The sequence below is a fragment of the Nicrophorus vespilloides genome, unplaced genomic scaffold, assembly GCF_001412225.1.
Source record: "Nicrophorus vespilloides isolate i.1.1-1 unplaced genomic scaffold, Nicve_v1.0, whole genome shotgun sequence".
Taxonomy (NCBI): domain Eukaryota; kingdom Metazoa; phylum Arthropoda; class Insecta; order Coleoptera; family Silphidae; genus Nicrophorus; species Nicrophorus vespilloides.
The window spans coordinates 49,566-77,166 of record NW_017100072.1 but is presented as its reverse complement, the minus strand read 5'-3'; the positions used below and the strand labels follow the sequence as shown (position 1 = coordinate 77,166).

The 27,601-nt window shown below is 28.5% G+C and overlaps 1 protein-coding gene across 4 annotated transcripts in view; it reads right to left on the bottom strand.

Annotated features, from left to right (window-relative positions):
- The window catches only part of LOC108566820 (protein N-terminal asparagine amidohydrolase), a 74,610-nt gene that overhangs the window by 8,114 nt on the left and 38,895 nt on the right, over positions 1-27,601 (bottom strand). The window contains exons 1-2 of one of the 4 annotated variants that reach the window (XM_017926884.1): positions 21,603-22,008; positions 1,865-2,097 (exon numbers count right to left, since the gene is read on the bottom strand). In XM_017926884.1, the coding sequence (XP_017782373.1) occupies positions 1,865-2,051 (187 nt within the window). In that variant the 5' untranslated portion in view covers positions 2,052-2,097; positions 21,603-22,008. Of the gene's footprint in view, positions 1-1,864; positions 2,098-8,138; positions 8,210-21,602; positions 22,009-27,601 lie in introns of those variants that run through there. The other 3 variants (XM_017926887.1, XM_017926886.1, XM_017926885.1) reach the window with 3 other exon arrangements.

Genomic DNA, 27,601 nt, shown 5'->3' with positions numbered 1-27,601 from the left:
TCTTTAAATTAAATACAAATCCACGATGTGCGGCTTCTCTCTGGAGAGAGAGAAAGCTATTGTTTTGAAAGCTGCGCAAGATGGCAAAGGTTTTAATTTTTCTGACGGGTCGGTTCACTGTCGTTTACCTCCTTCTTCTATGGAAATTCAACAGACAAATTACCATTCGCTCCAGTCGATTAATTCCGCAATTAATTCGCTCATTAATCTTTCAAGCAGTTTAATATACATCAGCAATTAAAATCTTAAGGCTTTCGCATATCTCAGGTGTCGATAGGTATCTTTTGCTCAAGTGGACTTTTACACATTTATTCAATAAACAGGAAAGTTGAGTGTTTTGCCATTGCTTCTGCTTGAGCAATTAGATTTTTACTGTACTTTATAACTGAAAGAAGCAACATAAATAAACTAGTTTTTATTTTAAATTATGTTACAAATAATTAAAATCTTCAGGAAATATATACAAAATAATAAAATAAGTGTTAACTTTTACACTATTATTCACTATACCAAAAATGTTCAATTCTCGTTCAACTAATTGGATTTTATGTATTTTACAATGGAAAATTATAGTAATTAAAATAAATAAACATATATTAATTTTGTTTTAAATTATAAAATGCAATAATATATCTTTTTAGAAAAGACATGTTTTTATGAATTAAATGAAGACTTTTATTCACTAAATTGGAAAGTTTTGTTTTCTGCTTTGAGTTTTGTTCAACCAGTTAGATTTTAATGTATTTTATAATTTCTCAACCTACTCAATGACAGCTGTCACCTTGTGTCAAATCGAAAAACTGAAATACTCAATTTCGCAGTACTAATGCAAACAAATATTTTGAGTCGCAAGGTAAAAATTTGAGAAATGCAGTTATAATAGGTAATAGATGAATAAAACAATGTCTAGAAAAAAATATCCATCAAATACTGTTGTCTTCACAGCTGTAAATTGTTATTTTGAGTTATTTTCCCAAACTTTTTCTGTACTTTGTAAATCCTGAAATTTTTATGGAACAACTCGTTTATTTTGTATGGTAGGTAATACATATAATCAACAAAATTTAAAAAAAGATGATAAAAAACATGAATAATTTATTTAATAAGTATTTCATTTCAGGTTTTCACGGAACACTTAATGAAGTATATGAAACATATATTCAAATTATTGAACTTACATTTTGACAAACTTTCCAATCTATCTTCGTATATAATTTATATTTTCTACTACGCTATTTGTTTGTTATCAGTAGTCACGGATTTTCCAAGTCATCAATTATTTTATAAATATTGAATAAAAAATAGTTTGGGAAATACTGATATAAATAAGTTAATTTATTTTATCTGTAGCTATAAAAACAAATTGCTCGTAATCGTATTATTATTACTTATACAATGAATGTTTCATGTTGTCACAGACCCGATGATTTCATCTTCAAGTTAACACAATTTAATACAAATATCTTTTAATTTATAATACAATGTGCTACAAATTGCAATTCCCATCCGACAATTATTTCATTTGATAGTCAGCACTTCATTGCATATGATAGTAGACTTATCACGATTGTATTGAATACTCTATGAAATACTTGTAAAATGTATAATTGATACACAAGTATTTAGTAATGTATCACATTTTGCATGTAAAGTAGATGCAGGTGCATTTCATAGTCAATAAGATATTCAATCAATTTTCTTAAAAGAATGAAGCGAGAAATTGCCAAAGTTTTTAATTGCTTTTTAATTGATGTATTTGGGCAAAGTTTCGCAATATTATATAGTTAAAGTTGGCACACGATGACCGTGCGAAATATTCTGTGCAAAATATCGTGTATAACGTAATGTTATGTGTAAAACTTACTATCGTGGGGCACTGTAGCGGCCAGCTCTCTCTGCTGGACGTAGAGTAGACCCACGGGGCCTATAACTTTGTTGGGAATTGCCAGAAGTTGGGCTGCCGTATCCCTGTAAACAGGATGGGCATGGTACAGCGACCTCGTGTCAGGAGGACAGTCCTCCTGCAGCACTCCATTCAGCACTAAAACCATATCTGCAGATCCCTTTAATTTTTTCTTCCTTAGTCCTTATTATTTTCTGTAAAACAAAGAAGATTTAACATTAGATTATTTGAGTTTTACTTTTTATAAACTAACTATTTTTAGTTTTAATTGCATGTAATTATATTATCTTGATAATATAAATTAAATTAATTATATAAAATAATTATAAAGAAAATAACACATATACAAAACGAGCATATTTTCATGAGCGTTTTTACTTTGAACTAATTTAAATGAAAATATGTTAATCTAATTAATTATTTTATTTAGGTTTTTCGAAATATATGTAGTTTAGTACTTAGGCTTTGTTAAGGCTTAGAGCTTAGGCATTAAACGTAGTAACATTTAGTTAATAGTTAAATTAGAGCTTTCTTAGACTTTTAGTAGACCGCGTTTAATGCAGATTATATTCGTTAATTGAGGAACCGCTAAACGAGGTCTTTCTGTATTTGAAGAATTTGGGTGGTAAATTTGAATATTTTAAAGATCGATTTGTTTCTTTAACAAAAGTTATGTTACAATAAGTTAGTTTATTTTCAGTCTCCAAGCCTTGTTTAACTTTAAAAAATAAAGTACCAGATGCACACTTTATTAAAAAGAAATATATCCTTCAGGTTTCTACTAATAAAATATAATTTCCTTCAATATTAATAATCCACAAGAATCCACTTAATAAATTTTTTTTAAATAATTTAATTACATTCTTCTTGTTTACTGAAATTCATTCCGTATGATATTAAATCTTTTATTTTACATATTAAGTAGATGTAGGTGAATTTCACATTCCATTAGATTTTTAATAAATTTTCTTCAAAGAACGAAACAAAAAAATCCTCTTAATAAATTTTCTCAAATAAATTTAATTAAAACTAAAGTATTATATTTCATTCAATAATTTTACATATAAAGTAATATCCATATAGTGCGGCTTCGATCAGTCCGGATTCTCTATAGTCAAACAAAACAAAATTTTAATTGTCAAAATAAATGTTAAAAAATTAGTACACAAAATTAATTTTGTATACATAAAAGAATATTTATTTTCCTTTTTTATAGTCAAGTCCGTTTTTAAATAGTCTGTAATAGAGAAACCGCACTATGCGAGGTATTGCTGTATTTGGAAAATTTATTAACAAATATCTTTATGATATTCACAAATGGAACAGATACAAGAAAAATCAATTATAAACAGTGTGATTTAAATTAATTACGTTGTTGTTCGTTTTTGAAATCCCAATTTGCTGTAGCAAAATTCCAATAATAATATTATCATATTATTAGGATTTGTTGCATCACCTTGTCCATTCAAAAAGCGACCGTACATCAATCTGCCATTTCACTAATAAAAAAAAAAACAAGAAACTCGATTCATCTCGAATGTTTCCTCAGTATTTGAATAAAAATGTAATTATCGAAACAGAATTCGCATTCCGCTATTTCTGAATCGATTAATTCACGCTGCTTGTGCGGCGTTCCGTTTGCATAAATCATCGTAGGCGCATCTATTTATTTCGTCCGAAGATGTGTGTGTATGTGTCTACTTCTTTCACCATTATTATTATTCCATGGAGGTGAGAGTATCCACCACTACCGTATATGTAAAGGATAAAAATAGCAATTCCTCGCAGGAAAATTAAAAGGATGCATGATTAATGTCTACGTGGATATATCGTAACGTGAATTACCCCGTATTCCGTACCTAACGTCCGGCAATTTGTCTTTGCAATTTATAAAGCACCTACCAGGTAATGCCTCAACGTTTTGTTGCGATAAATCGTCGACGATTTGATACCAGTCGAGGATGAAGCAACAACAACAACGACAACAAAGCAAGAAAAAATAAAATAACGAACTGGGAGTGTGCAATGTTCGAACGCATACATCAAGCAAATTCCGATATGAGGTGAATTAATTGAGTGATTTAGCTATTTTTTTTTATTCACGTGATATTCAGAGTAAAACGACTTAATTGCTTTTCATAGGCGATGAATTGCATCCAATTCATTTCTGTCTCCGCAGCGTAACCAACCTCCCACGCTGTAATTGAATATCATCTCGACATTTTGTTATATCTGGTTTATGTCGTAATTTATCATACGACTAGGGTGGCTTTCTGCTGCTTTTTACTAGGTGGGTTTTCTATTGTGTTCCTGTTAGGACAACTAATCGACGTCTACTGTTGCTTCAGCTCTAAAGCAGAATTGCTACCAGGAAAGTTTCTATAAATATTGAAGAAAAACAAACGATGACGTGAATGCAAATTGATCACCACACATCAACAACAATGCCTTGAAATATTCAAGTAGTTCAATGTGAAAATTTACTTCCTTGAGCTTTCAATACTAATCAATTCATTTGCCTTTCATGTATTTGACAAAATAATATGTACTCATTTCATTAAGAAACCCAAAACTACTTCATCATATCACAATGAAATATAATTGTAGAATAACAGTTTCACATATTAACATCATAAGATATCTGGAAATTATTAATATAAAAATAATCCACAACATTATTATCATTTTAAAGATATGATTTTCTTAATAGAAACTAAAATGTTTTTCGGAAATCATTGATAATTTAGAATAAAAATATTGTTTACGATAATAATTCAATTGATCAATGATTAATTAATACATGTTTAATAAACGTATAAATTTAAGAATATTTTAGAAAATCATTAATAATAAATAAAATATTACTATTTATGAACAAGATCTATTAATTCCTTGTATATGCTAATAATTTGTAAATAATTATGTAGAAAAAGAGTGATCGTAAATCAACAGACAAAATGTCAAGATTATTTGTAGAAAAACTAAAAACTTTAGATTATAATTATTGTTTCATATCATTATAAATTATTTATATTATTCTGAAATATTTGACTTACCGGTTATTTATTTAATATATTGAATTCGGGCGGGAAAATGTCTATTGCAGCGTTTCTCAAAGCGAAATGACAGCTGTAAAATGTGTCAAAACTGTGAAATTTTCTTAGCAATTGAATCGCAGCACAACTACAAACAATTAAATTTATTTTGCTAAGTTTATTAACTTTTTGTGACTTTTGTCTAGTTTTTCAGAAAGTAGTTAAACCAAAGAAAGAAGTCATATTTAATAAAATTTATATAATATTATATAAGAAAGTATTATTTCAAAAAAGCATTTATAAGCAATTAAATTCAGAACTAGTGAGACTAATATCTTTTAATGTAAATATACCCACTTTTATGTAAAAGTGGTGAAAGCTAAAATTAATATTCATTTGTAAATCAAGATGTGTTCAAACTAATTTAACTTAATTAGAGATATTAGTTATGGAATATATTAACTACTAGTTTCGCTTTAAAGATGTTAATAATTTCTTCGATATTTTAATCAATCATATCTCGTATAATCAATAAACATCTAACATCTTCATCACCTCCTGCTGGTACTGATTTTATGCATCCATCCAAATTGAATATCAACGAATAACCACGAAAACCGATTAAGTAAATATATAAATGTACATTATTTACATAGCATTCATTTGAAATATATTGTTTTTTTTTTTAATATTTTTGGTTTCATTTATAAAGAGCAATTAAATAAAAAAAATATTATTAAAACGGAACTTATAGTAAAACTGAGAGATTTGATAAAGTATGGAATACTATTAAAGTATTAAAAGTAATATAGACTTTGTTCAGTTATGAAATCGTAAAAAAAACACAGATTTATTACTTAAGTAAAAAAATGAGTCAATTAACAAATTAACACAAACGTTTGTGTGTAAGAAAAACCTTAGTGAACATTTACAAAACTTTAGAACAAACATATATTTGTATAAAAAATATGTGAAGGCCAACAAGACTAGATTGAATGTTTAAAATTCTAATTAGTAATCAATTTAGATAAAAGAAATACATAAATATAATTTGCGCAAATCAACTGATATAACTTCCTATTTCGCTGTACGATGCAAATTTAAATATGACTATCAAAGATTTCCATTGAGTAATTTCAAAACACATTCCACATTTCCTGCTTTTGCTCTTACGTCTATTGAAGTTAACATACAAAAAGATGGAATAAAACATTATAATTTCGTAATTCTAACAATAAAATATAATACAATAATAACGTTACTATAAACGTTATTATTATATTAGTCATTAAAAAGTAAAGAAAAATAAATACATATTTATAATTCCAATCATAAAAACAACAATAATAGTGCAAAAATTCCAACATAATGTTATATTTATTACTTTTTAATTTAATATGTTGTAAGTATTATAAATATTACCTATTATTACCTATATATTACATAAAACTTCTTTTTTACATTAAATAAAACATTTATCGATTTGTCATAGTAGAATCAATAAAAAATAGAAAAGATCATTATTTTAATAATGAAAGTCAAACGTTAAAAACCTGTAAGACAACTTAACGACTTTTCTATCAGCGTTCAGAAGCAACCATGTAAAATGTATACAAATAGAAACAAATATTAAATATCCTGTTTACAAAGTAAACATCTCATTAATAATAAACATTAAAATAAATGTTTTATTTTCATTTTAGATCATTTCTTTTAAAATAATCATGATATTTGATATATAAAAATTTCAGTTTTATATTTAGTTACGATTTAAAACTTTCATCGAATGTTTCTTAGAGAATTTAAACTATTGATTATAAATTTTGTAGAATGACTTAAATCAATAAAAAAATGTCATTAAATACAAAAAAGCTGATTCATTAAATCAAATCTGTTTTTTCATACTAATTATAAATTTAAACTTAGTAAGTTTCATCGAATGTTTCTTAGAAAACTTAAACATTAACACAGTTTATTTCTTATAAGAACGAATGAAAAAATGTCATTAAATATAAAAAATCTGATTTATTAAATCAAATTGGTTTCTTCCTACTAAATATACAATTTATAAAGTAAACATTTTTTTTTGTACAATAGTATAAATCATAACTGATTGAAAAATAGAAAAGTAATTGACAAATCAAATACAATATAAATTCTTGATAACCTTTTCGAGGTGTGTTATTAATATAATAGTGTATTTGAATATGTATTTCTATCAATTATTTGATAAATAAGACAGCTATAATTATTCTAATTCGAGAAATAATAAATCAAACAGTAATAATAAATTACTGGTATTTGGCACAAGCTTTGACTACTATATACTAAAATATACATGTTATTAGATCTATGCACCTGATCAATTTCACCTCAGGTAACCTCATATTATTAACACCATAATTATGACCCCAAAGTGATCTCTACTGAGAATACAAAACTAACATCGCAAAAGCAAACAAAACCATTTTGAAACGCACCCACAGAATTCCGAATATGCAATTACGTAAGTGATTTATAGGAAGAGATCATTTGGACGCAGCGTGAATTAATTGATTTACAGGTAGCTATTATAAAATAGTACTCATTCTCAATATTTTTTTTCTATTCAGTTTTCTATTGAAAATATCGCGGATTATTTAATAATAAATCAATCCGAGAAGCCCAGGGTGCAAGTCTATGCTAATTTATTCATGCCTTTCGGGTTTGATAAATGACCTGTCCGAGGACTTACAATATTTCACAACTGGATTATTGCTTTTATCATTATCGTACCTCGCAGATCCGGCAGGATTACGAACCGGAGGAGAAGGATTGAAGTAATAATAATAATGGTAAGGGAGGAGGATCGGTAATACCGAAAGGAATGGCAGGAACATGTAAACCGCAAGAGCAAATTGAATCAGGAACAAAGCAAATTGCAAAATACCAAATGATCCGTTCGTTATTGATGATTCCATCAATTGACGAAGGAGTATAAATGTACGTACGCAAGATTACAATCGGATGATTCTAATAATTCCGGCTCATTTGATGTAATTGCAGGAGACTCAGATTCTCGTCCACGTTGGATAATAATAATCCCATACATCGATCACAGATTAAATTGGGTTTAAAAATAAATCCAACGGATTTGTGTGCGGCGTGTATTAATTATAATAATAATAATAAAAAAAAATATGGTAGATGAGAAGACTTACAGTGTTCCATGTTGCATTAATTAAAAATGTGACACAAGCGAGCGCTTCATTCCTGGACGATTAAAAATTATCTGACCCAATAAATCACTCGGCAACTGTATCTTATCAACGGCCCAGGCCATTGGTCCAAGCGCCACGACCAATAAGATAACGAATTCCTTCTTCTATTTTTCATTCGATTAGATTAGTCCTCGTACATCCCATGATACATACGTGTATTACATGTTCATCGAAATAATAGTAATTATCTCAGGCAAAAAGACCTATAGTCAATAGCTCATTGTACCCTTTATCATTTTTAAAGTAATTCATAGAATTTAAAGATATAAGTAAAATGTATAGCTGAAATTAGGTTTAAAAACAAAAATTGCAATTTCCAAATTTAATTTTAATCAATATAAATCAATTCAATACGAATATTCAATATACTTATTTTTATAATAAGAAAAATAGTATTAACTATCAATAAATCATTTAACGGCTGGATTGTTTTTATCAATCATTTAAGCTTCAGAGAAAATAAAATGAATCATTCACATAAATATTGAAATCATACCAAGAAAAATATTTATATGCGAATTTTAGTAATAAAGAAAAATTATTAACTAGTTATAAATTATTTAATAGTTGCATTGTTATGAATCATTTCAATATCGATGTAATATAAGATAATTGATGCAAAAATTTATTTCGATACCAACAAAAATACTTATGAAAGAATCAATATGAATATTTGAGTACGAACAGAAAAAAATAAAAAATACTTAAATTTTAAAAGTCAGAAGTTGTCCCAGTATATACTAAGCGGATAAGTTAAGAAAGTAATAATATTATTAATATTGTAATAAAATAAGTTATAATTCAAATTAGTTATATTTTTTCTTATTATTGTAAAGTTTCACCAGCATTGTTTCATAGTTTAATAATACACTACAGTAAAGAAATATAATTGGTTCTTGGACATATCAATATGCTCCAATTATGGATAAATTCATTAAAATTATTATACAACATATTTTAATTAGAACACGATAAGTTAATTCATTCCAATAGAGAGAGCGGACAGAGAGATAATCGCATTCTTTATGTAATTAATCTGTTTTAATTAATTATGTAACATAAGTCCTAATAAGACGTAATTCGGTATTTTTACTGTATATATAATTAAATATTTCAACGATTAAATCAAATTATCAAATCTTATACAAATATAAATTAATTCAATAAACAAAAAATACGTATTTAAAAATCATTAGTAAGTATCTCCCGACTTACGAGTGAGTGAGTAATACGGAATTTAACATATATAAAAGTAAAAACCATTATAAAATGTGGTAAGATAAGTATATTTTGAAATTTTTTAAATTCACCCAACTTACAACCAAATTCGACTAACGAACAACCATTTGGAACGGAACTAGTTCGTAAATCGGGGGATACCTGTATTCATCAATATATTTGTAAAAATCAATCAATAAATTTGATAATATATTCTAAAATATAATAATAATATTATTATGTCCATTATTTATGTGTTTTCATGTATCCATTATATTAATTTTATTAATATTTAAATCATGTTTTATTTACATCTTACGGGATTCTAGAACTGATGGATCAATGTTTTGACGTCTATCAAGTTCAACACGGGTACAAGTTCAACTGCTTCTATAAAACCGGTTAAATAAGGTAGTAATACCTATTGGAAATATTATACCAACAGTCTTAAGAATTGAAATATATCAGTTTATAAATACTATGTAATTTTAATTTTCATATATTGTAATAAGTATATATTGTACACGATAAAAGAGATGCAAATACATGTTACAATTGCGACATTTAAAAGAAATGTAATACACATATACTATACATTATTTTTGTTAATACGCGTTTTACATGCATATTTTTTAAAAAATTACGTTTAGAGTTTGAAAAACATCTTAGCAATTATTAGATTCATAATGAAATTTAACAATTTTAATAAATGTAATGTGGATTTAAAATATATAATAAAAGTGATTCACAAAACCTGTATTTATTATTAGCTGGAAAACGTAAGCATAAATCTGTAAAATGAAGAACAGTATCAATGAATCAAATAACATGGAAAAACACTACAATTTTTTTGAAAAAAAAATATTATCAATTATATAAAGTTTTCATTTGAGTAGTGTTATAATTATTTCTCTAACAAATGATCTTTCTATCACCCATTCAACAAACACATTACTTAACTTTTAAAATAAGTAACAAATCTATATTTAGTTATTAATTACTATTATAATATAATCATTTGAAGATTCGCTACGATTTTCTTCCTCAGTGCATTTAGTTTTCCTTTGAAAGGATAAGGAAAACAAAGTCTAAAAGAAAAAGGAAAGACAAAAAAAGATGTTTTATAATAATGAGAGAGGAAGGAGCCGAGATACGGATCTATATGCGAGAGATACAAGTCGTGATGGCCTCCTATCTAAAATCGAGATAAAATGGGCCGATAAATTTTCGTTTGATTCTCGTTTCGTGCCGTACGAAAAGCCAACTAAAATTTCTGGAACGAAATTTACGAGACACAGACGACCTTATAATAAAATATGTAATGGAAATAGCACATATAAACTCAATGGATGAAAACAACTAAAAATGCCAATTCTTCTACACATAGAAAAAAATGTCATTAATTAAGCAAAACTATAATTAAGCGATAATGAACGGTGAATGTCGTTGATTGAAATATTTCGAATGTGTCTATCATGTTATTTTTTGTTCACTCAACGGAAATATTAATTAAGACGAAATATGTGACGGATTTCTGAGATTCTCTTTGCGGCAAAAAGATATTTAAGATATTTCACATTTTTTTGTGGGGCTCATGTGAAATGTACTAATCTATGATCAGTGGAAGAATCTCTAAAATGTTGTTGATTTCACAAAACAAGTAAATATAATAAATTTTATTCAATGATTTTATCTTTACTGAAATTATTATGTATGTTTATTAGTTTTAAATAATATTATTTCATGTAGTATGTAGTATGTTGCCTATACAAAATGTTAGTAAATTTCAGCAATATTTTCAATGAAGTGACAAGTTTGTACTAACTTGGTGATTTAAATTGCAAAACAAATCATTTTTGTATACAATATAAAGATTACATTAAAGTATCAACAACAACACCATAACAAACAGTACCGTCAGACGACAAAGGGTTAAAATTAGTATTAAATAATATTATTTCATGAAACGTTTATAAAAGAGTATGCAATTCTGAATATTATTTTGTAACAAATACGTACCACTTAAACAGTATTTATAGAAATGAAAATTTCTGGGAAATATGATAAGAAATTCCAGTTAAAACGTAAGAAAAATAACAAAAAAAAACATTCAATCATTTCATAACATAAAATACGTTACATTATAGAATAATATTTAATAACAGATTAAATTGTCAAGATGATGATGCAAAAATGTTTTTTTCTGAAAATTGTACCAATCCATAAATTTATTTTCTATTTACTTGCAACATTATTATAACTTATCAATCTTATGTAATTCTCTCATTTTCAAGTAATGATGGATATAAAAGTCCATTAAAAATTCTAATCCAATCCAGACTAAAGAACTTACAAATAGACAAAGAAAGAAACCATAGCTGCAAATTACATACATAATTTACTAGTGAATTGAGTATAGTAAACAAACATAGTACGACGATTCATGAAATCTATATTAACATGTTTACAATTTTCTGTTTCCTCTTATAATGATGGAACTACGGAATGAACGCAAATAGTTATTTTACTGCGCAATTTCAATAAAATTATATAATTTTCTTTAGGACTTGGTATAAAAATATATAAATCTTGGTAAATAAGACATGAAGATTATATAATTTGAAAACGAAATATTTGTGAAATAACGTCAAAATTATGTTAAACTAAAAATTCTATTAAACTAACTATTTCTAGATTTAGGAAAATCTGATTGTTCAAGCTAGACATTTTTGCAATTCAGTCTTTTTGTGTTCTTGTATGTATCTTAAAGGTAAAGTTATTTCTTATTAATGAAAGTTCTGAAGTCTTGAAAAACTTATAGTCTAGGTGCAGCACAATTCTTAAGGATTTAATATAATGTAAGAATTAATTGTATTAGTTTATTAGTGTAATTATAGTTTATATTGATATAAGAAATTTATTATAAAAGTGTCATTACTGAAATTACCAGTATTTAAGGAACAATATTCTAATTGCTATAAGGATTAATTAAAGATAATATTTGATTGATATTCACATAAATTAAATTTAAATCATCTATAAAAAAATGATAATAATGAGCAAACATTTCTTAAAAAAACTACTCTAATTTATGATATGTATATACACATAATTATCATGCATTTCCAGTTCAATTTCATACGATTTTAAGAAATTGAAAAGAAGAAACCTCCTTGAAAAGTTATGATGAAATAATTCCAGTATTTGAAAGACGATCCGGTATTATCGCGTTCACACGGAGCTCAAGCAGCATGAAATTGTCGGTTGAATGGACGCAAAGCTAACTTAACACAGTCGAACGATAATCCAAAAAAACAAAACTGATCACGCACGGTCACGAGGAGTTACCGTACAAATTAAGAACCTCTTCATTTCCATGCCTAATTTAATTAACACGAAAAGTAATTAACGAATTACATCTTGTTTTCGGACTACACCAACTTTCCGCTCGCTCCAAACCATTTGTCTTTTCCGCTTCTTCACATGTGATGGACGTTTTTAGCCTCTCCATCGATTGAGTTGTACCAACAATGGGCACGTGCTGTTCACCTATATTATAAACAACAATTTCCGTCCTCTTCTCCGTCTAAGGTCTTGTCATTTTCCCTTGTTCTTTTCAAATTCGATCGGCGAGGATAATTTATTTTAAATTGACGCGCGCTTTTCGATGCGCCCAACCTTAGTAAACCAATTAAGTTGCCCTTTCTTCGACACTCCATTCTCCATTCGTTGGTTGCCCACACACGCATCATTAATTATTGCCACGTACGCACAATGCATAATAAACTAATAGCGCTCTTTACAATTCGAAATCGTCCACTCTCCTCCGACGGGTATGGTATACAAATCCGGCTTATTAAAAGGCAATTTCCATCTTCATTTTACTGCTATTAGTACTAATGGACACGGTTACAAAAAATAATTTGTTCAATTCATTAATATAACATCTTTGTTACGACAACTCCATTATATAATACAGATACATAAAAAAAAAAGATATTTTCCATGAAATAATCATATCAAAATCTACTTCGATTTTCATGTTTCGTCTAATTATAAAACTATATGTGCATAATTCGGTAAATTAATTTCTTTCTCCAGATCGCATCTAAAAATCTATGAGTTATCTAAAATTTATTATATATGTAACAAATAACATAATTTATAAAAATATATGATTTTTAAACAATTATAAAAAATCCAACATTTAACAAAAAATGTTGTATTAATTATAAAAGACGTCTCAAACATCAAAATGTTTCAAAGTTTTCAGCTCAATTATGATGGGTATTTTACCAATAAGAAATTACTTAAAGAATTATTGGTTGAAACATCACATGGCGTAATCACAATTTTATCTGGAATTATACAAAGATAACCTGATGCATTTCCATATAAATGCACTGGCATATAATTTATTAGATACAATTCTCACAATTCAGCGATTTGAAAGCTTCAACAGCTGGATTTAACTAGATATTAAGATTATTTACTGTTGTATCCATCAATTCCTATGCAATACTCAAATTACTTGATAAACCTACTATATAATAATTTGTTAGTCCTTACCAAATCAGAGTCCAAGTAAAACTATGATCCAAGTAAAACTAATCTGTTTTTGCTGAGTATTATGTATTTATATTTGATAAACTACCTATGCCTAATTAAAGTCATACATGTTTAATGTTTGCGTTTAAACTATTAGATGATCATTGACTCTAACAAAATCAATTACATTGATTACTATATAATTGCATATAAATATTGGATGAGAAAACAAATATAAACATGGAAAACATAAGTATGAGATGATGAAGTATAAGATAAATGATGAAAGTTATCATCCTGAATATAATTTATGTCAGAGCTATTGAATGCACAAAGCGGTTAGGTTCATGTACGACACTCTACTTCCTTGCATAACGTTTTCCCATCTGAACTCGATATAATAGAGAGATCGTATCGCCTGTAATTTGATTTCAATCTTTTTTTTTATTGGAGACGTCGTGTGGAAGTGTAGTGCTGAGCCGTCGATGAAACATTTAGACTGCGCTTATTTCGTTTCTTTTTCTTCTTCATCTTCGGCGTGTTTATTTTGCATCGAATAATGGTAATAATGGCAGCAACAATGAGAAATGTTGAAACGGTCGACAATGGTATTTATTTTCGTAAAACATAACGGACATAAAATAGGTAGGCACGAAGCGGACATCATGAGCAGCACAATGGGTACGAACGAATGTTGTCGAGATAGTTCTTTGTAGTTGGTGTTGATCGACCATGGAGCGAAGTCAAAATGACAAAAGCTCGTGACCGTGTCTTGTGTAAATATTAGAAACGACTAATGTCTGATACACGAGCGTACATTATTTCATAATCACTGGCTATCTGAATCTTTGGAGTCGCGGCATACAAACATACAGTTTTTTTTGTTGATGTTTTTGATTCGTTTTGTTTGTTTCCTCTTGGTGCTCGTTGTATGAGCATGTGCATGCAAAATGTCTTGTCTTGTCCATGGGTGTGGTCGAGCTGCACCCCGACACGCGAGATTGATAAATGATTTTCCTAGCCACCTGCTAAATAAATTATTCATATTTGCTTATTGAATTTGTCCGGAGGATTTCCCTCTTCACGAGCTTCGGAGCCGACTAATCTAATCATTTTTCTATACATCTCCCAAAATAAAATTTAAAAAACAACCAAAACCTCCTTAACTATTCATACGATCTCGAAGTACACCTCCTCAACATCATCAAAAGGACGACACATCACCGAATCTCCGCATTTACATATCAATGAAAATTGAACCGAGATTTATGTTCCTAATACGTTTATCGTGTATACACACAAACATAAACATTTGCATACATTCGAACACACCTTATCTCACAAGAATCACCTGTTACTACTCTTCACAACTTTACAATTTTTATTCACAACTATTCCTCTTTTTGATCATCTAACCTTCCAAAAGATTGAAAAAAAGAATGAAAATAAGTTCATCAAAAGTTAAGCAACTTTACTCACTAAGCCTAAAAAAAATTAATTTTGACAGTTTTCACATTTAATTTCTAGAATAGATAAATTTCCTTCAATAAAAATTTACAAAGAAATTTGCATACATTCCGACATCACAACCTGTGATGTTGCTCTTCACAAGTTCACCATTTTTACTCGCTATTATTCCTTCTTTTGCTCATCTTACCTTCTCCCATCGTCTCCTCATAACTAAGAGATAAGGTAACGAGAGCAACAAGTGGTTGAGAGAGGCCTAGAAAATTGCGCCGGGGCAGCGGCTTTTAAAGCTGATCCAAATCTATGGTTTTTACGACCGCCATAAATTCAAGCACTGACACCAAATAAATCATGGAAACTGCATCTCGAGGATGAGGGGAATACAAGAAGATGAAACGCAGACGTATGAACAAAAAAAAAGTGTAAATAAATATAACTATGAAGAGGGAGCATCGTTTTTTTGTAGTTGACGCACTTGAGTGTTTTATTTACAAATTTAATGCACCGTATTAATTCGTTCTTAATTCCGTACTTTGAGGTCACAAAACTAAATTAACCATATGCTTAGTTAGCTCGATGATGAATGAATCCTAAAGATTAACCTATTAACCTAATTTTATACTCCCGTAGGTCAATAGCTGGTGGCGGTTTTGCTATGAGCGTTTTCTAAGAAAATTGAATTAGTTTTATGTAATAGTAAGTAAGTACTAAAATAATTATAATATAATTGTCTATATTTTTGTTTCGCGCATGCAATTATCATCACTGTTTAACCTGTCAAAGTACTTTGTTGAAAAACTTAGTATACAAACTAAGGTCACAAGGCGATACTTGCCAAGTAAATTGTAGTCATGTCAGCACAGTATCCATTACAGTTTTAGTATCATATGAATCCATAACTAATACTAGTTGGAAGTCCATACAGAATGTTACTTCAAACAAGAACAACAAGCTAAATTAAACAAATATAAATTAAATAACATTCAACAATTATTATCAATTAATTATAAACGGAATATCAATTATCTATAAGAAAATAGTGAATTTCCCTATGAAACAACTTATATAATAATCCATTTAAGAATCAGCTAAGCTGTGATAAAAACTAAATTTAAAGGTTATTAAAGCATAACGCTATAAAAATGTCAATGTGACATATTTACTTGCATTTACTATTATTACTTGCAGAAGTTACAAATTTCATTAATTTAATAAACAAAGTATACAAATAATTTTAATAATGTTATAAGAATCTTAAAAGTACAATTTAGAAATACTTATACGTCTCAAGTATGTTTAAATCATCATCATATTAATCTACTTTCAAGTATTCTAATAACATGATACAATATTTAAGTTTGAAATGTATTCATGATTATAAAACCATTTATTAGAATTAGATAAAACAGTATAAGTAATTGGAACCTTTTAGCTGTTGAATGTAACCTATTTGCGAGCAGATGTAATACGCAAATCGTCGGAGTGTTCTTCGCGTCTTCGGAGATTTTATTTTCATTTAAAATTACTATAATTTACGAACCGCAAATTAGCAACGGATCGCGATTAAGATTTACACAGGATTTATGCAATCAAGACAATAGTTTAATTATAGGGCAAGACCACTATAACTGTTGAACTTCGATGCTCGCCTCGTGTAACTGATATGTATATTGGATAATTAAAAAGATATAACATCTTGCGCGGAGCTTTCTCCCATTGTTACCATCGGCTCGAGACTATTGTAGACGCTCTGAGCTTTTTGTAAGCTTGATTAGGAAAGTTGCTGAGAAGATTATATTTCCTATTTCTGGATTCCCAGATTGATTAAATTAACGGTGATAAAAATGATTAAAAAATAATAATTTAAAAAACGTCTATTGAAAGTTAAACAAGAAAGGTGACCCACACGCTAATAGCTAAAATGCATTTTATATAATGAATTCTCCTAAATCTAGTTGAAAAACGTAATTAAATTAATAATAAAATCTAACTAATATTGATAGTAAATATTTTTTAATGAAAATAATAACATCTTATCAATACAAATGTAACTAAAAATAATTCTTTAATTGAAAGCATATAATGACAACTTAATGTTAAATAATAGATTTTCGTGTTAATATTGAAAATAGAAATTTTATACATAAAATTAATTATAACATCTACAAAAAATAATTAATTAAACTAATCAAAATAATTACAGTTCGTCGCACGGTAGGAGTGGCAATAAAGCATTCAATTATTGATATTCTTTGATCAGATCTTTTTATAATTGTATTCAAAACATACACGCATATTTTTTCTCAAATTACAGTTTAATAACAGTTAGTTATTATATCAAAAACTTTCTTGCAGTCTCACAATTGTTACATCGATGATGAATTGTGTGAATCAATATCAAAAAAAGATCTAACGTTACAAAAATAAACATACAACTAGATACAATAGTCGAATAAAGGAAGAAGAAGACTTGTACGTATAAAATTAATAAATCTCTCGCATTGAGAAATCCGATCTTCATTTTTTTCACTCTCAGCTCATCCGATGTTGTATTCAAATCGTTGATTGAAGGATAATTTATCAGATCCCCCACCAGCGGACATTTATGTAGTCATAATATTTACATAAAATCATTTGATAAAAAAAAATGCGCCATTAAATTGTGAGAGGTCTGCTTTTCCTCTTCGCATCTGATGAACGAAAAAAAAAAACATTATATTGAATCATTAAATGAAAGCTTGAATAAGAATGGATAAGAATTAGAATTTATTACCTTACAAGAGAAATTAAGATAGAGCATTATTATTATCTAATAATACCTATAAATAAATAATATATAATCATGTAAAAAGACTTTAATGCACAATCTTAGAAATAAAGATTGATTTAAAACCTATTACAATGAATCTACAATGAATGGTTACATAAAATAGGAAATTTTTAACAAAAGATGTAAAGGTGATCAATCAACCCATAAACTTATTCAAACCATAAGTATATTTTATATAAATGAAGACAAAATCATTGAAATTTATTAATAAATATTCAGATTTAAATTAGTTTACTTCAGTTTATCAATTGAACGATTTATTAATTTAAATTTAGATCAATATTTTCGGTTAAACGATTGCACACGTGTTAATATATTTCTATTTATAAAACGATGATAATAATTAATAAACATATAAATAATCATATTATATAGTTCACTTATCAATAACAACAACAACAAATAAATTTAATCTTTATTAGCCACCAATAAGATAATAGAAACCTAATGACTTATTTTTTTGTAAACATTGATTGCTTCTTGTGTTTTTTTCTTTAATTAAATCGATCCAATCATTCTTTTGTAATGTGAGATAAGAACTCAACTCCATAACAAATAAACACAAGAGTCTTCTCCTATTATCACTATTATATTACAATTTGTTGAAAATATTTTAATTAAACAAAATCTTTATATAAAATCTTGATATAACTTGTTACTGGATTAATTAAGTATACAAATCTTGAGAAAGGAAATACTTATGTAACTTTAATTACTTCCATTTTTAAGTACTTTTCATTACATAAAAATGTTATTTACTAACGAAGGAATTACTTTGAATACTATTTAGAAACTTTACTTAAAATTCTAAAAATCAAAAACAATAAAGTCGATCATATAAATTATGTTCTTACTTAAGTACTTGGCAAATGTAATGAGAAGCGCAAACCAAGGATTTATAATAATCTTCCTAGTTACTTGTTACTTGGCAAGTATCACGTAGAATTAAATGTTTTAAGAATATACTAAATTACAAATATAATTTATATTAAATATTAGCTTTTTCTATTATTTCAACACTTTAGTTAAAGCCAACACTTCAGATTATTAATAATATTGTATTAGTTACATTGCTATAATAAAAATGTAACAAAAAATATTAACTTTTTTAATAAATAAAATTCAATGATTAAGGTTATAATAATTTAAATAATTAATTATAAAATAAATCAAAGAAGAAATCAATTAAATTTCCAATGATTAATTAATCTAACGAGTCGATAGTTGAAATACAAGAAAAAAAAGATAATTTATTGCGCACAGATCGGATCGGTATTGCTGGGAATTATCGATCATTATTTTTTTTTTGAGGAACAAACACGCGTTTATCCGTGGATGGATAATGAAGCTATTGTGATGCGAGGACTTTCTAATGGAAAACCGCAAACTTTCTTCCAGCTGTGGGAACGAACGGGCAGACGTTGTCCAGCTTCGTTTCCGGAGGTGGCGAGACACACTCAGGAATGCACCTCAGATGTAAATCGATCGATTAGTGGGTCATTAAGTTTGATTCATGCGAAGCGCGATGACAACATCTCGAGGGCGTCTCCTAGGTTTAGGCATAGTATGAGAACGGAACGTTGATGCATCAGAGCAACAAGCAGCAACAACAACTACAACGACGAAGGCAGCGGCAGCGGTGAATGTGGACGTCTTTAATTGAACATAATGCACATGTTATTGGACTGTCGCCGAGGGGAGCCAAAAGCGGTGGCTTTTTAAATGATTAAAACGATCTACGCTGTATGCATACATATTTTATGTACAACGTGTACAATATTTTCACAACTATCACACATACATTAGTTTTTTTCATTCAGCACGTTAATTATATTTTTTAATTAGAATAATTAAATTACAAATACAACAATTTATAAATATTTATTTATTTTTTATAATTTATAGACTCAATTATTAATAATAAATTTTAAATAATGTTAAAAAAAATGATGTATAAAGATTTATAAAGTAATTAAATAATTTTTTAAAATGAAAAATTTTTAGTAAAGAAAAAAAATACACTTTATATACGATTGTAATATATACCATACATAAAACAAAATAAATTATTCAATAAAAGATATAATGGAAAGTTTCAAAACATGTTTTTAAATACTAACGTCTATTCATTATATTCCTTTTAGAATTAAAAATTAAGTATTTAAACAGTTTTATACTAAATTATAGAAACGTCGGAAGCAGTTCATAAAATTTGAAATAAATTGTACAATTTAGAATACACTATAATCGAGGTACATTACGCTCTAATTTATGAGATATTTTTATAAATACGTAAATACTGGCAAACAATTGAAAAACTTGGAAATAAATGATTCAATTTTTAATTTACTGATACAATTTTAGTTTCTAAAATACAAAAATCAAGTATTGCCATACAAAAAGATAAAAGGTACTACCAAAAGACTAGGTATGAAATATTTTTATAAAGAGTAGACAAAAATGTATAATAAACTAATGATATAAGACAGTATTCAATTGAGATTTATGAGTTAAGTTTTGAAATAAATCATACATGATAAATTATTTTTTTATGTAGACATTAAATGAAGATATGTAATTTATTATAATTTTTGATTATCAAGAGATATTTATTACTTTTCCCCTTATAAATATAAATATATTATTGATAAAAGTAAATAAATAAAATAGAGTAATTTCTGTATAAATAAATACTGGTGATTGAGAATAATCAAAACAAAAAATAAATATCAGCATAAGTTTTAATAAGCAACTTTTTATCGCGTGACATATAAACATATGTTGATCAATAAATATATTTAGTTTAAGAGCAGATAAAAATGTTTACTATTGGTTAATTAGAATTTTAAAAACATTGTTTGTTAAATAGACTTATTATTATTTTTACGTAATGTGTAAAATGAGCTTTTGTATATATATACTGAAATAAATGTCATAATTTGCTGTAATTGCATTCAATGAAATGAATTCAATTTTTAAATTCGCATTAATTTTCCTTAAGTAGTCCAATAAAGAACACTCGGTGTATTTAGATCAGTGAACTTGAATAAAGCAGAGACGAAGATGAGGAAGAAGTAGAGGAGAAAGAGAATGAAGAGAGAGAGACACGACATGTGGGACCCTCGGAAGCCCATAAATATTAAAAGGGGCCAGTTTAGGCCCCCATCGGATCCCATCCGTAATTTATCTCGAAATATTGTTGTTAATAATGTAATTGATCGAAGCTATTTCGAGCGCTCTTTATCACCAGATAAGGAGAAGACCGCATGCATTGCCTTCAATCATTTCTGGAATAATTCATGCCGCATCGCATGTCTGCACGAGAACTTGGGAGTACTTACTTATTTTGAGAGATCGTAGACAGCTCGAGGATGAGATTGACGAGGAGCGTAGAAGATGGCACACAAAGTATTCACAACAAAGAATGTTCTTGTCTGGAGGTGTTAAAACGTTGCCTAAATGAGAGCATGTTCTGAATATACGTTCGAACGCGTCAACAGTTCAGTGGTCGAGTGTTATTATATTTTTTTATTGAGGGGTGTAGGGTTTCAACAGATGTTGATGGGTGTCTCGTCCCTTCGGAGCGTGCGTACAACTTCTGACCGTCTTCAACTGTTGTGTTGAACTGTTGGCTTGTAGCAGCAACCTGTTCGCTCGGATCGGGCGTCGCGACTAAACTAAAGTCTCCGTTTACCGTCTGCCTTTGCCTCTGTCTCTGCATGAAAGCAGCAGCAGCAGTCGAGAGTTCCGATGAGAGTTCCCGAGAGCCCCAATACCATGAGCCGAGAGCTAAGCTCTGCAACGGGTTTACGTGGGTAGATGAGAGCTTCAACTAGTTACCGTTTTCGAACGAGTTCATACCACCAACCCGAACTCGCGGTTCCAAAAGGGGCAAATCGAGAAGCGATTGAATCGAAACAAACGGATGATGCTCTTCTTCTTCATACGCCAAATAAATCAATTCAGAAACGAAACAAGGAACTCTCTTGCTCTCAGCATTTTCTCATCGTCCCTCGCAATTCTACGTCGTCCAATTTTCAAATCCGATACACGAATAAGCATTCTCTAATCACTAAAATTGATTCCGATCATTATTATCCTCCTCTATCGGTCGTTCGTGGAGAACGACCTTAAAATTGATTAATTTCGATTCCGATCCGTTTTACTTCGCAATATCGAGAGCTCATTTTCATCTCATATACTCCTTTCTAATAGATCATTTTCTACACATTTCTCCAAGCCAATCTAGATACCAATCATTAAGATTAATTCGTCTTCATAACATTAAAATATACTTTTTTATCCATTCTAAATAAAAAAACATCTTCAAATTATAAAAAAAAAAACGTTTTTCTTATTTCAGAAACAGATTAAATAATTTTTTATTATTATTTTAATTAATATTATAAGTTATTTTCACTGTTATATAATTACAATAAGTCAAAAAGTTAACTTACATGTAATACTTATTTCTCATAATAACCGCCCTTTTTAACAGTTTTTTTAATTTTGTTCCAGTTATATAACATTCCATTTTTCATTTACGTATGTTTAAATTGTAAAAATTGTAGTTACATAAATTTATATAATTATTAATTATAAACTACATTTTCGTAGTATTGCTTTACAAAACCAATTTGATTAAATTAATACATTACCTATTAAGTAAACAAACTATTTATGTAAACAAACAGTTTTTTATCACAAATTATCAAAACTAAAACAATCTAAATATGTTAAATTATGTCCGACATTTATGAGTTAACAAATTTACAAATATTTCGTTACATATTACGTCACCTTTATTTGTATACAATTAAGCAAGACTTTAATTGATTACGTTTTGTTTGTTGTTGAATTAATAATAAAAGTAATAACTTTATTTTCATTAAATGCATTAATTTTAATTGATTGCGTTTATAAAAAATACTATTATTCTATAGAAATTTATATGTTATAAATANAGTTTATGTGAAAACACATTAAGTATTTTCTTAATTACCAGGAAACAAATAAAGCGAAAATCTGGGATCTCAAATGAAACTAGTTCCATAAAGTGTAAACTTCACTCGAACCAAAGGAGTGACTTCTCAAATGCACATAACATAATTCACGCTGCAACCTGATCGAAATTAATTGGCATGTGGATGCCTACTATCATTACATCGGGAGACGTTAAAATTTAATTGTAATGCGTTACGCGGCGATAATTGTTACCAAGAATCATTTTCCGCGGAGATAAGACGACAGGATTCAATAGCGACATCCTCCTATGCGACCAATACTGAAATCCTGTTAGCAATTCCGTTCACATGTAGTAAGCAAGCTGTGCTCCTGCTGCTGTGAATATACTGATAAGACCTATTTTTGTTTATAACTGTTCGTTACGATAAAGACCTAAAACATACCAGTTTATATTTATGTCATGTCCGCAAGGTGAAATTTCGCAAAAGTCTTTACTCATATCATATAATTTACTCGTACGTTTTATTTTTTTTTGCTTCAAGTTTATTTAAAACTCCAGTAATCTAACTGTTGATTGATTATAAAGCCACAAATATCATCTATTTTTGGATGGAACCGTATCCTTTCGGAATTCAAAATATCGAAAGATTCGTTTACAGTTCTCAAAATAATAATAATCTCTACTTCAATAACAAGTTTTGTTATTATTTTATAATATTATCTGTCTAACATTATGCAAAAAAATACATTTATTACAATATTTCCAACACAGTAAATGAGTAGTATTTAGATTTTCTCAAACCGGTCTTAGATTCTATACATTTTTTTTATTAATTTACAATTAAACAAAGACAATAATAAGATTAATTAAAAAGGATCAGATAATAAAAAGTGTTCATATAAAATTAAAATAATTATATAAATACTTCCAAATACATAAAATAATGAAGCAGAAAAATATAGAATCAATTTTTAATAGATATTTTCATCACAATAAACATAATAAATTGAAATTAAATTTATTTTTATAAAAATGAAACAATCTACTATTTCTTTTTCTAAATCTAAAATATCTTTTAATAATAAGAATATTTATTGCAACAAACATAATATAAACTTAACACAATAACAAAAATAAATTGAATTAATGCAAAGGATATTTTCTAATATTTATACTATTTTATTATAAAGAGACGCTTTTAAAAACATTAGATTTTTTACTGTGGCAACAATTCCAAAAATATTTGTTTAGGAACAGATTGTAAATTAATAAATCCGTTTTATTTTTACAAAACATAGCCTCATTATGTTTTGCTAAAATTAAAACGGATGTAATTAATATTTGATTGGACTTAATTGGAATGATTTCACTCTGAAATTCGCTCAATGTCATACTTTTAATTAAATTGCATGCTTGCATTCGTGGAATCGTCTCGCTGCATTTATTTTATTTTAGGTAGTAAAGCTTATTATTTCTTGATTCAAGAATATTCTAATGATGCTGAAGCTCATTTTTTAGATATAAATTATAAAATAAATAGAGAAATACTAAGATTATTCATGATAAATGTGAATTCAAGCAAATGTTAATTCAAACCTGTTCGTTAATAAACTGTAGTACATTGATCGGCAACCTTTTTGGAGTGAAGAGCCATTTTTAAGTTTATATCTGTTAAACCAAAGACCGTAGAGCCGCAGGTTGCCGATCCCTGATTCACTATACAGTTCACAAAATTTGGTTTATTTTTAGAATAATTTATAATATTATAATAAATGTAAATATAAATATTTGAAGCAAAGTAGAAGTTCATTTCTCTATGTTTAATATTCTATGTCGTTAACAAATGGTTAATATTGATTTTAATTAGAAGTAGAGGTAAGCACACCAAATTAAATTACATTTAGTGAGATGCGAGATTGAAAACGAAAATGCGGGTAAAAACGAGGAGTTAATCCCGTAGCCGCAATAAATCATATCAGTTGCAAGAATGCACGGTCGGAACGTGTATTAATTACCTGAAAGCATGGATAATTACACAAGTGAAACAAGATTCCCCCTCGGATTAACTATCTATAAATTCCGAATTCCATATTATAGTACAATTTCCTTATATTGCCATCCCAGTCCGTATATAACCACACGCTTTACGGCCGCAATAAATAACCGCAAACCGGCGTGCAAACAAACGACGGGGTAAGAACAAAACAAGAACGAAAGAAGAAGCAACCAACGTACATAGAGAACTACAGAGAAGAAGTCAAGAAGAAGGAGGAGGAAGAAAAACAAAGCAAAGTCGAAGAACGATGCAACGGGGAAGGTATTATAAAGAAGGAAGACAAGCGAAGGAGGCAAGCGAACAATACTGCTCCCGTATAGAATTAAAAAAAAAACTGTTTAGTTTGATAATTACAAATTTTTCAAAACCGGTATTTTAAGACATGAATGACTCATATTAAATGAAGGTCAAATGTTCAGTATTTGACGCAACAAGTTTTAGTAATAATGCATATTAATGTTTTTAGAAATTAAATTTGCTTAAAAACAATATTAAAAATGAAACTAGATACAAATAACTATTGACGATATGATATGATACAAATTTACTTTATAAGTGTCTTAATTAAAAAGGTGAAAAATTGTAGTGATTTGTACGGATTTTGAAAGTGTTATATTTTTCTAGTTTCAAAATATAGATTTTTCGCTTTAAATATAATACCTAGCATAGTGCGGATAATCAATTCTACCAATATCCCGCACTGTTTGAAACCGAACTAATCGTGGTCTTTAAAAATAAGAGGTAAGAATGTAAATCAGTTTGTGTACTATTTTTTTAGAATTATATATTTTTTCTGAATTCAAATGTACTTTATTTTAAAATTTTCAATCCGTACTATAGTAAATCCGCACTGAACAAACCACACTATGCGAGGTATTTCTGTATTTATATGTAGTCTAAAGGACTATTGACAGTAGTCTTCGTTTCATTTTGTTTGATTTTTTAAAAACCGTTTATTCTTTTAGAAATATTGATATCCAAAAAACCGGTTTATTTTAAAAATCAGTTTTTGTATAAACCTTAATCCTGTAGGATTGTGCCCGTTCTACGAAAGGAATTGAGAAGAACAGAAACCAGGAAACTCGAAATGCGATGCGGCTCGCGCTCTCGCCGTTTGTTTATTGCATAAGCTAGCTTCTTCTCTCGTGCATCTACAATATCGGTTCTTTTAATTGAATACGGCACCGAGGAGGATAGGATGGGATGACTTCGGGCGTAGAGGCTCCACGCGAGATCGAAAAAATAAGGATTCCAGTGATAATACACGCCGCCAGTTACGTAACACGCCCGAACCGATAGATGATGTGCGGTGCAACTCATTTTTATGGCCGATATTAAGTAATAAAAGAGGCCCAACACGAAATCCCAATAAATTCTGTGCTGGATGAGTGGCAGATATGGTAATTCAGAGCTACTAAATTAGCCACTTTATTGGCGCCTCGGAAATTTATTGCAAATTGATTATATTACGATTTCACGCGCATAAACAACACACACGTACTCACACACGAACATAAATGCACACACTTAAACACATACACACAAAAACACTTCTCGGAGTATTCGAATAATAATTCTAATTCGATTACACGCGAAATTAAATCCGACTACGCTCTTTTAACGCCGCATAAAAACGTGTAATTATAATGCTCACAACTCTTTTAAAAAAACCAGAAGCATAGGAGTTTCATTTTGATGTAACTAATTTGATTAATGCGTTTTTTTTTTATTTTCTTCTTCGCTTCGGTTAATTTAATTTATTCTAGTAAGTTTCCATTTGTAGAGACGCTTATTCGATTGGGAAAAGTATAGTGAGTTTAGATTAGTGTCCGGTTTAATGTTATCCACTCTTCAAGTTTTATTACTTGTACGAAACAAATCACAGATATCTTTAATTTCCATATAAGTCAGTAAATCTTGTCAATTTTACGAGTTTAATTAATATCTACTGTTAGAAAAATTTATTTTACAAATATATTTCTTTGGTAACTTCTTCTGCTATTGTTAAATACAATAAAATGATCATTGAGAAAATAAAGATTTTAATGATTAATTAATTGCTAGATGAACAATTGATAAGGAGGACGAAAGGTGCTGGTACTAAACCATCTGTAGCACCTAACAAATGTGTGATCAGGGCTATCGCACACATTTTGTAGGTGCTGCAGAGGCTTAGAAGGAAACACGAGGCAGAGATAGAAGGGAGTCTTGCTAGAGCCGGAAAATTTTGTCAGCGAAATGTTGAAGAGTGCAGAGCTGGGAAATTGTACCAGCATACATAACATAGGTGCTACTGACTAAAGAAGAAGACGAGCGGA